General features: G+C 42.8%; 1 protein-coding gene across 2 annotated transcripts; it reads right to left on the minus strand.

The window, feature by feature from the left end:
- Positions 1-2706: 2706 nt before the first annotated feature.
- On the minus strand, positions 2707-12932 carry LOC311146477 (TERF1-interacting nuclear factor 2-like). 2 transcript variants are annotated; one of them, XM_084182983.1, is made up of 7 exons: positions 12825-12932; positions 9790-9995; positions 9553-9657; positions 9372-9467; positions 9057-9167; positions 8051-8177; positions 2707-6003 (listed from the first exon to the last, which is right to left on the minus strand). In XM_084182983.1, exons 1-7 carry the CDS (start codon positions 12844-12846, stop codon positions 3329-3331), a joined length of 3342 nt encoding a protein of 1113 aa, XP_084039109.1. In that variant the 5' UTR covers positions 12847-12932; the 3' UTR covers positions 2707-3328. The 2 variants fall into 2 exon arrangements, with proteins under 2 accessions (XP_084039109.1, XP_084039110.1); XM_084182984.1 differs by lacking the exon at positions 2707-6003 and having other exon boundaries at positions 7775-8177; positions 12825-12905.
- Positions 12933-19037: the final 6105 nt, after the last annotated feature.

Here is a 19037-nt window from a genome sequence, read left to right on the forward strand (position 1 = left end):
GTTTCATGATTAACGACTTATGGTGTAATTGTAGTAACATACAGGAACTTGAGTCCTTCTGTTCACCCAACCTAAAATACCTCATAATCAAATGCCGACCGTATTATCTCCCAAGATAATTTTCCTCCATTATACACTGTATGCACAATTATTAGGCTAGTCAATATTTTGACCATATCATCATTATTATGCATATTTCCCAACTCCAAGCTGTATAAAACTAGAATGCTTATTGGATTTAAGCATATCAGGTGATGTGTATTTGTGTAAGGAGGGAGGGTGTGGCCTAAGGAGATCAACACCCTATATCAAGGTGTGCATAATTATTAGGCAGCTTCTTTTCCTAAGGCAAAATGGGCCAAAAAATAGATTTAACCGACTCTGAAAAGTCAAAAATTGTGAGCACAGAACCATCAAACGTTTTGTTGCAAATAGTCAACAGGGTCGCAAGAACCGTGTTGAGAAAAAAAATATGCAAATGAACTGCCAAAGATTTGAGAAGAATCAAACGTGAAGCTACCAGGAACCCATTATCCTCCAGTGCTGTCATATTCCAGAACTGCAACCTACCTGGAGTGTCCAGAAGTACAAGGTGTTCAGTGCTCAGAGACATGGCCAAGGTAAGGAAGGCTGAAACCCGACCACCACTGAACAAGACACATAAGTTGAAACGTCAAGACTGGGCCAAGAAATATCTGAAGACAGATTTTTCAAAGGTTTTATGGACTGATGAGATGAGAGGGACTCTTGACGGACCAGATGGATGGGCCCGTGGCTGGATCAGTAACGGGCACGGAGCTCCACTTCGACTCAGACGCCAGCAAGGTGTAGGTGGGGTACTGGTATGGGCTGGTATTATTAAAGATGAGCTAGTTGGACCTTTTCGGGTTGAAGATGGACTCAAACTCAACTCCCAGTTTTCAGACTATTAAACAGCCATCACTAGGACATTAGAGGCTGCTGCCTATAGACATAGACTAGAAATCACTGGCCACTTTAAGAAATGGAACACTAGTCACTTTAATAATGTTTACATATCTTGCATTACTCATCTCATATGTATATACTGTATTCTATAGTATTCTACGGTATCTTAGTCACTTTAATAATGTTTACATATCTTGCATTACTTATCTCATATGTATATACTCTATACTATTCTACTGTATCTTAGTCCATGCCACTCTGACATCGCTCGTCCATATTTGTAAACTCTGCAAAAAAAGAAACGTCCTCTCACTGTCAACTGCGTTTATTTTCAGCAAACTTAACATGTGTAAATATTTGTATGAACATAACAAGATTCAACAACTGAGACATAAACTGAACAAGTTCTACAGACATGTGAATTGAATAATGTGTCCCTGAACAAAGGGGGGGACAAAACCGCGACTCGTCAGTGAAGAGCACTTTTTGCCAGTCCTGTCTGGTCCAGCGACGGTGGGTTTGTGCCCATATGCGACGTTGTTGCCAGTGATGTCTGGTGAGGACCTGCCTTACAACAGGCCTACAAGCTCTCAGTCTGACTGATGGAGGGATTGTGCATTCCTGGTGTAACTCGGGCAGTTGTTGTTGCCATCCTGTGCCTGTCCCGCAGGTGTGATGTTTGGATGTACCGATCCTGTGCAGGTGTTGTTACACGTGGTCTGCCACTGCGAGGACGATCAGCTGTCCGTCCTGTCTCCCTGTAGCGCTGTCTTAGGCGTCTCACAGTACGGACATTGCAATTTATTGCCCTGGCCACATCTGCAGTCCTCATGCCTCCTTGCAGCATGCCTAAGGCATTCACGCAGATGAGCAGGGACCCTGGGCATCTTAAGTTTTGGTATTTTTCAGGGACAGTAGAAAGGCCTCTTTAGTGTCCTAAGTTTTCATAACTGTGACCTTAATTGCCTACCATCTGTAAGCTGTTAGTGTCTTAATGACCGTTCCACAGGTGCATGTTCATTAATTGTTTATGGTTCATTGAACAAGCATGGGAAACAGTGTTTAAACCCTTTACAATGATCTGTGAAGTTATTTGGAGTTTTACAAATTATCTTTGAAAAACATGGTCCTGAAAAAGGGACGCTTCTTTTTTTGCTGAGTTTATATATTCTTAATTCATTCCTTTGTGTGTATTGGGTATATGTTGGGAAATTGTTAGATATTACTTGTTAGATATTACTGCACTGTCAGAGCTGGAAGCACAAGCATTTCGCAACACCTGCAATAACATCTGCTAAACACGTGTATGTGACCAATAACATTTGATTTGGTATTGAGCAGGACTTGGGTGGGTCAGTGCTATCCGGGATCCTTAGGACGTCCCTAACCAATTTAAAATGTCTACTTCAATGGGGGGGTAAACACAGGAAATAAAGAACCTTTGTCGTAAGAAGGTCGTAAACACTGGTCTGTGTTCATTCATTGGCTGAAACGTCGTAACCGAAGTTGCACTACCACCTTCTGTACTGGGACAGGAAAAGGACGGGGCAGACGGGGAATGGACGGATCATGGACGGGTTACATTTCCATCTGACACGTTCAGAACATTGTGCCCTCCTGGGCAGAGATGTGTGGGGAAAAGGCTTTCAACATGACTCATTTTAATCAAACATCCGACATGACTCATTTTTAAATCAGACATATTTACTGAACTATGAGCCCTGCAACAAATATCCAGTAATGAATGTTTGGTTATAGGCTGACAGATTGTGGCGTATGACGAATGAATTACATTTTATTTTTTGTGTCAAATCGCCAGTTGGCAACCCATCCCTTACGGGATTAATTGACACATAAACAAACATTACAATAATTCACTGTGATAATTCAGTGATTATTCTTCCGGTGTTCTGTGCAGTGCGCACCTTATAAAGACTGAAGAAGAAATCAATACATAATAGTAAATAAGATCACAACACATGAGCATTGTTAAACACAATAACAAAATGGAGGGGTGACAATTTATATTTGTTTACATTCAAAATGCATACGGTCTACCTATGTTGTGCTTATTTCAATCTATCTTGTAGTCTTACATTTGCAGTTTGTAAAAGGATATTGTCAATGGGTTGCTGTCCAATTGCTGACAAGAAACAACAAAAATCATTTTCTGACAAAACAGCAATAAAGAAAATGCACAAAACTGCTAGACGTTACAAATGTGCAAAAAGAGGCATTAGCAAAAAGATGGAGGCCTAGACTAGAACCTACAACCAATTGCGAGCCACTAATGTTATCAACTAATGTTATCAACTAATGTTATCAACTAATGTTATCAATGTTGAGCGAAAAAACGTATGACTGAGTCTGCATCTCCGAAGGCAGTGTAAAAGCCAACAACTTAAGAACACGAGGCTTGCTGATGTTTCCTCAATGTGTTTTTCCGTTGAAATGTCTTCCCACAAGCCAAACACTTATGAGGCTTCTCTCCTGTGTGCTTCAACATATGTCGTTTTAGACTTGTCTGAGTGAGACAGCGCACTTTACACATGGTGCACGCAAATGGCCTCTCGCCTGTATGACTCTGTTGATGGACTTTCAGGTTACCCTTCAGAGTAAAACTTTTGCCACAATCTGTGCAAACGTATGGCCGTTCTCCTGTGTGTACAAGTGTGTGTTTTTTCAAGTTAGACAGAGATGTAAAATCTTTACCACATGTATCACATAGATGTCGTCTGTGAATATGAGAACGAACATGATTGCGTAATTTCTTATCTTCAGCAAATATCTTGCCACAAAACCTGCAGGTGAACCCATCTCCTGTGTGACATACCATGTGTGCTTTCATTTTTTTTTCGCTTGTGTACTGTCCCTGACAATGGGGGCAGGAGAAGACCGTTTTTTCTTCTGTGGGAACATTCTCAGGTACGACAAGATTACGATGATTTGGCCCACAGCCGCTCTTAATTCCCTGATGTCTCTTCAAATCACTGGCGGTACCAAAGCTCTTTGAACACATGGTGCACATGAAGGGTCCCTGACCCTGTGAGTGACGTCTCAAATGCTGCATCATGGTCTTTTTATAAGCAAAACATTTAGAGCACAAAGGGCAAGTTCTAGACTTGAGAGAGGCTGGGGGGGAGATGCCAGGTGGCCGTGTCTCAGCAGGGGGAGCGTCAGAGGTTGTTGGGTTCTGGGGTGAAGTGCTATGGCTCTGGGGAATCTCTGTCCCATTCTCCCTTGAAAGCAGAGAACTGCTTCTGTCTGCTGGTTCAACCTCCTCTGGATGCTGGTTTGGATCAACTTCCTCACTCCAGTCTTGCTGTCTTCTCTGAAAGTTAATCTCCTCACACTCTATTGGCTGGTGTTGTTGCGAGTAATTTGAGAAGGTAACGTCTGTGCTGCAGGAATGAAGGATCTCTATCTCATTTTCCCCTGCAGATAGTTGCTGTTGTCTTTGGTTCATCTCCTGACAAATGTTTTCCTGCGGCTGTGTTGTTTGAGAAGTCATTTTCCTGCACTCAGGACATTTTCTTGAATCTGGAATACTCAAACAATTCTTTGAGTGTTTCTGCAGATCTAATTTGCTTGGGAAACTTTCCCCACAATCGTGGCACAAGTAAGACAGTATATTGTGTTGAAATCTTAGGTGCTTTCTCATGGTGTCTGCAGTATCGAAAGTTTCATCGCACAAAAGACATGTTCTGTAGTCATTGTAGGACTGTGCCTGAATGGGCAGAGCATTGGAGGTTGTTGGGTTCTGGCATGTGGTGCTTGAGGGCTGTGGTATCACTAACCCATTTTCTACTGCAGCTATAAGTGTGTTGGCCTCTGGGTGAGCCTTCCTGGGAAGTTGCTGTTGGTTCACCTCACACTCGTTTGGCTCAGAAAGATCAAAGGACTTATTACACAGAGTGCAACAGATCATATTTTTGTGTTTCTTATGCATCTTCAGGAGTTGACCATGTTGGGATTTCAGGTGCTTTCTCAAATCATTTCTGCATCCAAAGGTCTTATTACACAGAGAGCAACAGAAAAACGTTTCGAGTTTCTTATGCATCTTCAGGAGTTGACCATGTTGGGATTTCAGGTGCTTTCTCAAATAATTTCTACTATAGACAGTTTTGTGACACACGCGGCATGTCCTGGCTTTGGAAGACTCTGATAGCTCCGTGCATGCTAGCTCCGTCTGATCCTCCATAGATGTCGTAGACATGTTATCCTCCTTTAAAGATGCAGTAGACATGCTGTCCTCTTCTGGTTGACCTGCCTCCTCACACACATTCTGCTGATGTGCCAGTAAGTCCTCATGGTGCTCATAGTCTTGTCCACACTGGGTGCACTTGTAAGGGCTCTGCTCGTTGTGAGATCTCATGTGTGCCGTCAAATCCTTTGCTTCGCTGAAAGTCTTTCCACACAAGGAGCATATTTTGACACGCTTGCTTCTTTTAGGCTGCCCTGTGGTGGGGGATGGGTCAGCGGCCAAAGAATACTGATGTTGACCATCAGAGGGCTCTTCATTGACATTCCTCTCACTCTTTTGTGATATGACCTGTCCTCTTCTCGGTCCTTGGGATCCCAATTTGTCAATCTGAAGCCTCTCTCTCCTCGGTGTTAGAGAGACCTCTGACACAGTTAACAGCATATCAGTAATGTCAAGTCTGTGCAGCATCACTGCGGGCTGACGGAGCCGACAGGAAGTAGACAAACTAGAAATGTCCTGCACTTCCTGTTGGCTGTTGTGGGCTTTTCCTTGGATTTCCAGCCTGTCAGTTTGAAGGTGGTGAAAATATGTATTATTTTTTATCTCTTTTACTGTCTCTTTACCTGGTGCGTTGTGTTCAATGTTTTTCTCTGTTGTTTTATTGTATATATGCGCTACCTCTAAAGAAACAGGCTCCACCTCTTTATTCATGTCGATATTTACAGTTCGGTCTGAATTAATCCCCAGTTCCAACAAAGGGGTCATCTCTGACTCATTGTCAGATGAGACGGGGCTCATACATTGCTGCACAGGTTCTGATTGGACCTCCGGGTCAGCTTTGATTAGGATTTGATTGTCGCCAGAAAACAGACCTGAGGACATGATGACAAGAAAAGTTAAAATAAAAAACATTAAAAAGGCAAACATGGAAATGTTATATCTCATATGGAGTGGCTGCGGATCAGACTTGGACCCCTCTTCCAACAGCTAAAAGGTCCAAAGCTTCTGTGCATGTGATTCTCTACTCTATCCACAGTCTCTTCCCTCTACTCGTAGAGAGGCTACTCTGGCGAATGGTGCTTGCTTAATAAAAGTTAGATCAAAGCTGAATCAATGTCTGCAAGTTACACGTAATTATAGTATTCTACATAACAGAACCCAATATGATAGCGTAGTATAACGTTACTAAGCATAGTATAATGCTCACTGTAGGCTACATCATTCGAAACAACACTGTACAACTCAAGAAGTTCTAAATGCATATCCCCATGAAACGGATTGAGATGAAATAGTTGGTGTGCAGATGCTGCATGGACGTTTCACTGGTAAAACTTTAAGAATTGTCATTCACGTCTGACAGTCAGAAATGTGAAGGGAGGTTCTCTACTAGTAGAGCTGAGACTGTGCGTGAAGTAAAGAATCCTGCACATGCACAGAAGCTTTGGGACCTTTAGCTGTCGGGAAGAGGGGTCCAGAAAAGTCTCAATCTCATTTGTATTTATTATGGATCCGCATTAGTTCCTGCCAAGGCAGCAGCTACTCTTCCTGGGGTCCAGCAAAATTAAGGCAGTTACAATACATTCATAACAGATTTCACAGCACACCAAGTGTGTGTCCTCAGGCCCCTACTCCACTACCACATATCTACAACACATAATCCATGTGTACGTGTGTGTATAGTGTGTATGTTATCGTGTGTGTGTGTGCATGTGCCTATGTTTGTGTTGCTTCACAGTCCCCGCTGTTCCATAAGGTGTATTTTTATCTGTTTTTTAAATCTGATTCTACTGCTTTCATCAGTTACCTGATGTGGTATAGAGTTCCATGTAGTCATGGCTCTATGTAGTACTGTGCGCCTCCTATAGTCTGTTCTGGACTCGGGGACTGTGAAGAGACCTCTGGTGGCATGTCTTATGGGGTATGCATGGGTGTCTGAGCTGTGTGCCAGTCGTTCAAACAGACACCTCGGTGCATTCAACATGTCAATACCTCTCACAAACACAAGCAGTGATGAAGTCAATCTCTCCTCCACTTTGAGCCAGGAGAGATTGACATGCATATTATTAATGTTTGCTCTCTGTGTACATCAAAGGGCCAGCCATGCTGCCCTGTTTTGAGCCAATTGCAAGTCCCTCTTTGTGGCACCTGACCACATGACTGAACAGTAGTCCAGGTGCGATAAAACTAAAGCCTTTAGGACCTGCCTTGTTGATAGTCCTGTTAAGAAGGCAGAGCAGCGCTTTATTATAGACAGACTTCTCCCCATCCTAGCTACTGTTGTATCAATATGTTTTGACCATGACAGTTTACAATCCAGGGTTACTCCAAGCAGTTTAGTCACCTCAACTTGCTCAATCTCCACATTATTTATTTCATTCTTACCTGTCCAAAGTCTATTTCTCCTACCATTGGTGTCTAACACGGAAATGTTACAGGCTATCTGAGAACATTCTTTCCTGTCCAAAGTGAAGGGAGGTTCTCTCCTAGTAGAGCAGAGACTGTACGTAAAGTAAAGAATCCTGCACATGCACAGAAGCTTTGGGACCTTTAGCTGTCAGGAAGAAGGGGTCCAGAAAAGTCTCATAATCGGATCATTATTTCCTGTCCAAAGTCTATTTCTCCTACCATTGGTGTCTAACATGGAAATGTTACAGGCTATCTGAGAACATTATTTGCTGTCCAAAGTCTATTTCTCCTACCATTGGTGTCTAACATGGAAATGTTACAGGCTATCTGATAATGATTTCCTGTCCAAAGTCTATTTCTCCTACCATTGGTGTCTAACATGGAAATGTTACAGGCTATCTGAGAACATTATTTCCTGTCCAAAGTCTATTTCTCCTACCATTGGTGTCTAACATGGAAATGTTACAAGCTATCTGAGAACATTATTTCCTGTCCAAAGTCTATTTCTCCTACCATTGGTGTCCACGTGTCCACATGTGTTGTTGTGGTGCTGGAGAAGGGTCTTCAAAGGCTGAGGGTGGGACACACACTGCACACACTCCTCCAGGACAGAGGGGTCAGGTAGGAACCATGATGCCGTCTAATGGAAAGAGAATGGCTTTAAAAAAAAAAAAAGAGGCAATGTATCCATTTCTATTATAACATATGCACAAAACACATGTAGTCGACTTTAAGAAATGTGTCTTTAGGCACGTTTCACTCTGTTGTAACCATCTAGTTATCCACTTAATGAGTGTGTCATTTTTCACAGATTACAACATTTGGTTTAGCCAACCTAAAACATACCAAGGTTTCCCTTGGTCTACCATTACTTGCGCATTTAAAAAAAGGACAAATATCTTTGTACAGTGAATTTTAAAAACAACTTGTATGACAGTATACTGATGAAGGTAATAAGATGTTAGCATGGTACCTGTTGAAGGTAATAAGATGTTAGCATGGTACCTGATAAAGGTAATAAGGATGTTAGCATGGTACCTGATAAAGGTAATAAGGATGTTAGCATGGTACCTGATAAAGGTAATAAGATGTTAGCTTGGTACCTGATAAAGGTAATAAGATGTTAGCTTGGTACCTGATAAAGGTAATAAGATGTTAGCTTGGTACCTGATAAAGGTAATAAGATGTTAGCATGGTACCTGATAAAGGTAATAAGATGTTAGCATGGTACCTGATAAAGGTAATAAGATGTTAGCATGGTACCTGATAAAGGTAATAAGATGTTAGCATGGTACCTGCTGAAGGTAATAAGATGTTAGCTTGGTACCTGATAAAGGTAATAAGATGTTAGCTTGGTACCTGATAAAGGTAATAAGATGTTAGCATGGTACCTGATAAAGGTAATAAGATGTTAGCATGGTACCTGATAAAGGTAATAATATGTTAGCTTGGTACCTGATAAAGGTAATAAGATGTTAGCTTGGTACCTGATAAAGGTAATAAGATGTTAGCATGGTACCTGTTGAAGGGTTGGTGTTGGAAGCAGCTTCTCCAGCCTGGAGAGGAACTCCCACACCAGAGTCTGCAGTGCTGAGTCATACTTGGGGCCAAATTCCTCTGGAAAAACGCTCTAGGAGACAAGCAGATAGAGGGTTTCAGTACTTTTTGATCTAACAATGAGTTTCACTTCCTTGTAAAAACCATTCACTCTTGGAGTTAACATCATCATCATCAAGGACTCTTGGAAGATTAGTCCGAATGAGGACTAAAAGAGATCCTAATAAAATAAAATCTAAATCATCATAATCAGCAGATCCTTAGTTACAACACTGACCTGAAAGAAGTGTTCCTTCTCAACTGGGTCTTCCAGCAGAGTTTGAATCAGCTTCAGGAAGTTCGACTCTGACGCTTCCACCTCTGGATCAGAAATCTACAGCAAGTATGGATAGCTCAGTCAATAAATGAAACTAACCAGCAGAGTTACAAGTCTTGATCTGTCACTGAGAAGCACTAACCTCCTTGTCCCCATGAGTGATGATACAGGTCTTCATCCTGTTCAGGTGTGGCTGGATGGTCTCAGGGTTGGCTAGGTGATCAGAGCGACACAACTGCAGAACCAGCTGAATGAGTAAAAGTTAGACTGGTGGGTGGGGCCAACGAAAAACTGAAACAGTGTACTGACATCAGGAGATGAGAGTTGAGTAACTCTGGAGACTCCTTCATCTCCACTCATCATCAGCACCATCTCTCACCTGTGCTCGAAGTCCCATGATGAGTTGGACTCTCTCCCTGTAACTCATCATATCAGGGACTATCTCCAACACAGTGGTGACAAACTCCTCCACCAACCCGTAGTCCATGATGTCTCTCTGCTGAACAACTTGCCATAGAGCTGCAGACACCAGCCGCAGTGGAGGGATCAGGAGACGCAGAGATGATAGAGGAAGAGGGGGACCTACTGTAGGCACAAATTCAGTTAGCTGGATAACAGAGATGATAGGGGGACCTACTGTAGGCACAAATTCAGTTAGCTGGATAACAGAGATGATAGGGGGACCTACTGTAGGCACAAATTCAGTTAGCTGGATAACAGAGATGATAGGGGAACCTACAGTAGGCATACATTAAGTTAGCTGGATAACAGAGATGATAGGGGGAGAGGGGGACCTACTGTAGGCATATATTAAGTTAGCTGGATAACAGAGATGACAGGGGGAGAAAGCCCTCAATGGCGCTGCCAAAGCTGTCACAGAAGCCATTGTGGCACAGATTCGATCTACCTCTGTGGGGACAACTGAGAACCCTGGGCCATGTTCAGTACGAAAACGTTGCAGATAGAAATGCCATGACTAGAGCTGACGTGATTCCTTATTCTATTTACCAGAGAGGTACAGTACCAGTCAAAAGTTTGGACACACCTACTCATTCAAGGGTTTTTCTTTATTTTTACTATTTTCTACATTGTAGAATAATAGTGAAGACATCAAAACTATGAAATAACACATATGGAATTATGTAGTAACCAAAAAAGTGTTGAACAAATCTAAATATATTTGAGATTCTTCAAACTCTTGGCATTCTCTCAACCAGCTTCATGAGGTAGTCACCTGGAATGCATTTCAATTAACAGGTGTGCCTTGTTAAATATAAATTTGTGGAATGCCTTTCCTTCTTAATGCGTTTGAGTCAATCAGTTGTGTTGAGACAAGGTAGGGGTGGTTAACAGAAGATAGCCCTATTTGGTAAAAGACCAAGTCCATATTATGGCAAGGACAGCTCAAATAAGCAAAGAGAAACGACAGTCCATCATTACTTTAAGACATGAAGATCAGTCAATCCGGAAAATTTCAAGAACTTTTAACGTTTCTTCAAGTGCAGTCGCAAAAACCATCATGCGCTATGATGAAAATGGCTCTCATGAGGACCGCCACAGGAAAGGAAGACCCAGAGTTACCTCTGCTGTAGAGGATAAGTTCATTAGAGTTAACTGCACCTCAGATTGCAGCCCAAATAAATGCTTCACAGAGTTCAAGTAACAGACACATCTCAACATCAACTGTTCAGAGGAGACTGCGTGAATCAGGCCTTCATGGTCGAATTGCTGCAAAGAAACCATTACTAAAGGACACCAATAAGAAGAAGAGACTTGCTTGGGCCAAGAAACACGAGCAATGGACATTAGATCAGTGGAGTCCAAATTTGAGATTTTTGGTTGCAACTGCCGTGTCTTTGTGAGAAGCAGAGTAGGTAAACAGATGATCTTCGCATGTGTGGTTCCCACCGTGAAGCATGGAGGAGGAGGTGTAATGGTGCTTTGCTAGTGACACTGTCAGTGATTTATTTAGAATTCAAGGCACACTTAACCAGCATGGCTACCACAGCATTCTGCAGCGATACACCATCCCATCTGGTTTGGCCTTAGTGGGACTATCATTTGTTTTTCAACAGGACAATGACCCACCACACCTCCAGGCTGTGTAAGGGCTATTTCTTATTTTAATTTTTTTTTAATTTAGGGGGGTAGATCAGCTTTAATATTGCAGATAGTTTGTTACTTCCGTCAATGTAATTGTCTGCATCACTTCCAATCCCCCATATGTTTTTTCTCTCGCATACATATACATATATATATATATATATATACATACATATATATATATACACATATATATATACACATATATATATATATATATATATATATATATATATATATATATATATATATATATATATATATATATATATATATACACACATATAAATACATATACATACAAATATATACATATCCTTTTTTTAAATATACCAAGACCAAGGAGAGTGATGGAGTGCTGCATCAGATGACCTGGCCTCCACAATCCCCCGATCTCAACCAAATTGAGATGGTTTGGGATGAGTTGGACCGCAGAGTGAAGGAAAAGCAGCCAACAAGTGCTCAGCATATGTGGGAACTCCGTCAAGATTGCTGGAAAAGCTTTCCTCGTGAAGCTGGTTGAGAGAATGCCAAGAGTGTACAAAGCTGTCATCAAGGCAAAGGGTGGCTACTTTGAAGAATCTCAAATATAAAATATATTTTGATTTGTTTAACACTTTTTTGGTTACTATGTGATTCCATATGTGTTATTTCATAGTTTTGATGTCTTCACTATTATTCTACAATGTAGAAAATAGTAAAAAATAAATGAAAACCCTTGAATGAGTAGGTGTGTCCAAACTTTTGACTGGTACTGTATGTTTGTTCTACATCATACATTTCTATCTGAACGTTGGCCAACAGTATGTCCTGCTGAACGCAGCCCTGGTCCCAGCCAATGTGTTTGAAAGGGAGGTGCTTTAAGTAGCCTACACAGCGGATATATTTCGCTAAGGCTCCGTTTACATCATAAACGCAGCCATAGAGGTCAGGGATGTATTCTTTAGTCGAAAACCGTAGCAAAACGTTTTGTAGCAGAAGCCATTTACTCCAAACGGAAAACGTTTTGCAACGAAACGAGAGTTTCTATTGGACAAAATGTATAGGTCCCGCCCCTTTTGGTTCCGTTTGCTCCTATAGCCCTAAACTAATTCAGATAACTAATTCAGATTGGTGGAAATGTGATTTATATGCCCCTAAATATTACAGACGCGTGAGATTATTTGCTTTACACTTCAAACCCTCAAAGAACGTGCCACCAAAATGTAAACAATGGAGCTTGTGCATCACATTTTCACAGACAAAATTATACAGCAAATGTATGCCAAGTCTCGACAAGGAATTACTTTCTATGAGAGTAACATTACTAACCGTCTCTCGTCAAAGCTTCCATTTGCAACTCTGTATTTCGTTTGCCCCTTTATAGCGTTGTGCATCTCTGGCATCGAGCAGGACGTGGGTGTAAACACCGCAAATAAAGAACCTTTGTCGTAAAAAGGTCGTAAACACTGGTCTCTGTTCATTCATTGGCTGAAACGTCGTAACCACATTGCACTGGAACAGTACTGAGCACAAGGAAAGGACAGGGCAGACGGGATATGCGGATGGATAATGAACGGGTCACATTTCCATCAGAAATGTTCAGAACATTGTGCCCTCCTGGGCAGTTTTAATAGGATTTTTTTTTCAAAATGATTTATTTTTGTCACACATATTTACTGAACAAATCAAATCAAATCCAATTTTATTGGCCACATGCGCCGAATACAACAGGTGCAGACATTACAGTGAAATGCTTACTTACAAGCCCTTAACCAACAGTGCATTTATTTTAAATAAAAAAGTAAAATAAAACAACAACAAAAAAGTGTTGAGAAAAAAAGAGCAGAAGTAAAATAAAATAACAGTAGGGAGGCTATCAGGGACGGCCTGTTCAATAGGGCGATATGGGCGACGCACTGCCAAACGGGAAAAGGAAGGGATTTTTTTTCTAATCAATTATATCACGGCAACAGTAGTTATCAGTGTTCACGTCTGATCTGCCAGCCACTAAATGTCAAATCAGGCTAAAGTCGTGCTTCAAATGGCCCCGCCCGTTTTTGGGGCGATTTCAGTCAAGTTGAAAATCGCCCAGAAGTCTCTCATAGCCTGTCATGTAAAATCTATTTTTTTCAAATTTCAAAGCTTTCAATACATTCTCTATGGGTGTCTGTGGGCTTGCACTTACGCGCTTTCGTCATACGTGACGTAACCATGAACGTAACTAAGACAATAGCGGCTAGCAGCGTCTCTGTTGCGACCTGCAGTGTGGCGTTATTTTATGTTTTTAATTTGTAGACTTAGTTTACAAACATTCTGCCAACCATGGATTTCCAGTGGTTGGTTTTGGACTGATCTTGTTGATCGTGTACATAGCCGCTACGAACGGACTAAATAATGAAAACGCTGCTGGCAGCGGAATCCCAATACAGCTGGGAGACTTGGCTGGATGACAGAGTCCCGGACAGAGAAGTGGAGCCGGCCGGCTTCACCCTGGTCAGAGCGGACCGCGATCCTGGTAAGAGAGCGACTCTGTACCCCGACATTGAACTGCTTTCTGTGTCATTGCGACCTTACTATCTGCCCTGTGAGTTCCCCCAATTGTTTGTTACCGTTGTGTACTGTTGATAATCACAAGTTTACTGGAGAACTGAGACCAAGTAGAGACTTTGGACAGGGTGGATATGGTATAATAAAGGCAGTTTATTCAGAGGTAAAGATATCTGGAATCGCGTGCACGGACTCGTTCGTCAAACTCTTAGGGAGAAGAGAGCCCCGAAAACATTGTGTGCAGACATTTTATACAATAAATGATGTAGGTTGAATCTAGTAGTTCTGATCTTCTGATTGGTCCTGATGAGTTGGGCGAGGTCCCCTCCACTGTTGCATTGGCTCTGAGTCGGGTTCTCTGTCTTCAAATGTTCAGCCTAAAGAGAGGGGATTTTTGTGTGTGTGTGTGTGTGTGTTTAACAGTGATGATGTGTGTGTGTGTGTGTGTTATCAGTGATGATGTGTGTGTGTGTGTGTGTGTGTGTGTGTCCTCAGAGCAAGAACTCGTGAGTTGGAAGAACTGAGAGACCTATGGCGTGGGTGTTGTCCTTGGCCACCTGCTGACAAGGCTGACAAGATAGGACTCTTTTGTCCATTGTTATAGGATAGGAACAGCATTGATTGAAAACAAACGCCCAACACAAAATGGGTCATGCACAAGATTTTAGTCAGACCAAGCTATAACATTATATATTTACTACGACAGTACATTCAACCAAAAGCTAATATAACAAAGGCATCAGAGATTATTTATAATCTGTCACAGAAACTGGAATCCATCTCCCCAGATCAGTCAATAAATGCTTCTGGTATTGACTTATATGCTGCCCCTGTCTTCATGTTGTTGCTGGACATATCTTTTTTAAAATGTGTGTAGGTCACCTAAATCATCAGAAAAATTGCCCCTCCTGAGAATTTTTTCAGGAGCTGCCACTGGAGGCTATATATACAGGGGGGTACCGGTGCAGAGTCAATGTGCGGGGCACCGGCTAGATGAGGTAGTTGAAGTAATATGTACATGTGGGTAGAGTTAAAGTGACTATGCATAAATAATTAACAGAGTAGCAGCAGCGTAAAAAGATGGGGTGGGGGGGCAGTGCAAATAGTCCGGGTAGCCATGATTAGCTGTTCAGGAGTCTTATGGCTTGGGGGTAGAAGCTGTTGAGAAGTCTTTTGGACCTAGACTTGGCACTCTGGTACCGCTTGCCGTGCGGTAGCAGAGAGAACAGTCTATGACTAGGGTGGCTGGAGTCTTTGACAATTTTGAGGGCCTTCCTCTGACACCGCCTGGTATAGAGGTCCTGGATGGCAGGAAGCTTGGCCCCAGTGATGTACTGGGCCATACGCACTACCCTCTGTAGTGCCTTGCGGTCGGAGGCCAAGCAGTTACCATACCAGGCGGTGATGCAACCAGTCAGGATGCTCTCGATGGTGCAGCTGTATAATTTTTTGAGGATCTGAGGACCCATGCCAAATCTTTTCAGTCTCCTGAGGGGGAATAGGCTTTGTCGTGCCCAATTCACGACTGTCTTGGTGTGTTTAGACCATGATAGTTCGTTGGTGATGTGGACACCAAGGAACTTGAAGCTCTCAACCTGTTCCACTACAGCCCTGTCGATGAGAATGGGGGCGTGCTCAGACCTCTTTTTTTTCCTGTAGTCCACAATCATCTCCTTTGTCTTGGTCACGTTGAGGGAGAGGTTGTTATCCTGGCACCACACGGCCAGGTCTCTGACCTCCTCCCTATAGGCTGTCTCATCGTTGTCGGTGATCAGGCCTACCACTGTTGTGTCGTCAGCAAACTTAATGATGGTGTTGGAGTCGTGCCTGGCCATGCAGTCATGGGTGAACAGGGAGTACAGGAGGGGACTGAGCACGCACCCCTGAGGGGCCCCCGTGTTGAGGATCAGTGTGGCAGATGTGTTGTTACCTACCCTTACCACCTGGGGGCGGCCCGTCAGGAAGTCCAGGATCCAGTTGCAGAGGGAGGTGTTTAGTCCCAGGATCCTTAGTTTAGTGATGAGCTTTGAGGGCACTATGGTGTTGAATGCTGAGCTGTAGTCAATGAATAGCATTCTCACGTAGGTGTTCCTCTTGTCCAGGTGGGAAAGGGCAGTGTGGAGTGCAATAGAGATTGCATCATCTGTGGTTCTGTTGGGGCGGTATGCAAATTGGAGTGGGTCTAGGGTTTCTGGGATAATGGTGTTGATGTGAGCCATGACCAGCCTTTCAAAACACTTCATGGCTACAGACGTCAGTGCTACGGGTCGGTAGTCATTTAGGCAGGTTATCTTAGAGTCCTTGGGCACGGGGACTATGGTGGTCTGCTTGGAACATGTTGGTATTACAGACTCAGTCAGGGACATGTTGAAAATGTCAGTGAAGACACTTGCCAGTTGGTCAGCACATGCTCGGAGTACACGTCCTGGTAATCCGTCTGGCCCTGCGGCCTTGTGAATGTTGACCTGCTTAAAAGTCTTACTCACATCGGCTACGGAGAGCGTGATCACATAGTCATCCGGAACAGCTGGTGCTCTCATGCATGCTTCAGTGTTGCTTGCCTCGAAGCGAGCATTTAAGTGGTTTAGCTCGTCTGGAAGTCTTGTGTCACTGGGCAGCTCGCGGCTGTGCTTCCCTTTGTAGTCTGTAATAGTTTTCAAGCCCTGCCACATCCGATGAGCGTCAGAGCCGGTGTAGTACGATCAATCTTAGTCCTGTATTGACTCTTTGCCTGTTTGATGGTTCATGTTCCATTCCTGATACACACAGAAAACTGTTGAGCGTGAAAAACCCAGCAACGTTGCAGTTCTTGACACAAACCGGTGCGCCTGTATTAGTCCTGTATTGACTCTTTGCCTGTTTGATGGTTCGTCGGAGGGCATAGCGGGATTTCTTATAAGCGTCCGGGTTAGAGTCCCGCTCCTTGAAAGCGGCAGCTCTACCCTTTAGCTCAGTGCGGATGTTTCCTGAAATCCATGGCTTCTGGTTGGGGTACGTACGGTCACTGTGGGGACAACATCATTGATGCACTTATTGATGAAGCCAGTGACTGATGTGGTGTACTCCTCAATGCTATCTGAAGAATCCCGGAACATGTTCCAGTCTGTGCTAGCAAAACAGTCCTGTAGCTTAGCATCTGCGTCATCTGACCACTTTTTTATTAACCGAGTCACTGGTGCTTCCTGCTTTAGTTTTTGCTTATAAGCAGGAATCAGGAGGATAGAGTTATGGTCAGATTTGCCAAATGGAGGGCGAGGGAGAGCTTTGTATGCGTCTCTGTGTGTGGAGTAAAGGTGGTCTAGAGTTTTTTTTTCCTCTGGTTGCACATTTAACATTTTGGTAGAAATTAGGTAGAACGGATGTTTGGGAAAAAAGGCTGACAGATTGTGTCTTTCACAACAATTCATTCTACTATGTTGTGTGTAATATTTATGGGGCAAAGTCGATCTGTGGACATTCATTACTGGATAGTAACACATGATCATTATGAAACACAATCTTTTATTTTTAACCCTTATTTTAAAAGTTGGCTGAGAACACATTCTCATTTACAGCATCGACCTGGGGAATAGTTACAGGGGAGAGGAATGAGATAATTGGAACCTGGGGATGATTAGATGGCCATGATGGTCAGATTGGAAATTTAGCCAGGACACCAGGGTTAACACCCCTACTCTTACGATAAGTGCCATGGGATCTTTAGTGACCACAGAGAGTCAGGACACCCGTTTAACGTCCCATCCAAAAGACAGCACCCTACACATGGCAATGTCCCTAATCTCTGCCCTGGGGCATTGGGATATAATTTTTAGACCAAAGGAAAGAGCGCCTCCTACTGGCCCTCCAACACCACCACTTCCAGACACATCTGGTCTCCCATCCAGGACCAACCCTGCTTAGCTTCAAAGACAAGCCAGCAGTGGGATGCAGGGTGGGATGCTGCTGGCAACATAAACCATAAAGCTTCCTACATCCTTTACATGTCTTATCTAAACAGCAACACCAACAGGCACATCTAGAAGTGAACCCAGCTCTATGCTTCTCTTATAACAAAATGGAGGGGTGACAAAACGTATATTTGTTTACATTCAAAATGCATATTGGCTACTTATGCAGATTGTAAAGGATATTGACGATGGGTTGCTGTACAATGCTGACAAGAAACCCCTCAAAAAACTAGAAAAAAAACAACATTTTCCAGTGGTGGAAAAATTACTCAATTGTCATACTTGAGTAAAAGTTAAGATACCTTAACAGAAAATGACTCAAGTAAAAGTCACCAGTAAAATACTACTTGAGTAAAAGTCTAAAAGTATTTGGTTTTAAATACTTCAGTATCAAAAGTAAATGTAATTGCGAAAATATACTTAAATATCAAAAGTTAAAGTATAAATCATTTGAAATTCAAATCAAATTTTATTGGTCACATACACGTGTTTAGCAGATGTTACTGCCGTTGTAGCGAAATGCTTGTGTTTCTAGCTCCGACATTCCTTATATTAAGCAAACCAGACGGCACCATTTTCTTTTCTTTTTTTAAATTTACGGATTAAAACACTCAGACATCATTTACAAACGAAGCATGTGTGTTTAGTGAGTCCGCCAGATCAGAGGCAGTAGGGATGACCAGGGATGTTCTCTTGATAAGTGCGTGAATTGGACCATTTTCCTGTCCTGCTAAGCCTTCAAAATGTAACAAGTACTTTTGGGTGTCAGGGAAAATGTACGGAGTAAAAAGCACATTATTTTCTTTAGGAATGTTGTGAAGTAAAAGTTGTAAACGATATAAATAGTAAAGTACAGATCCCCCCCACCCCGATCCCCCCCCCCACCCCGATCCCCCCCCACCCCGATCCCCCCCCCCCACCCAGATCCCCCCCCCACCCCACTTTTGCCCTCAGAACAGCCTTTCTTTGTGGCATGGACTCTACAAGGTGTTGAAAGCGTTCCACAGGGATGCTGGGCCCATGTTGACTCCAATGCTTCCCACAGTTG

This window comes from Coregonus lavaretus, assembly GCF_964263955.1.
Source record: "Coregonus lavaretus genome assembly, chromosome: 19".
Classification (NCBI taxonomy): Eukaryota; Metazoa; Chordata; class Actinopteri; order Salmoniformes; family Salmonidae; genus Coregonus; species Coregonus lavaretus.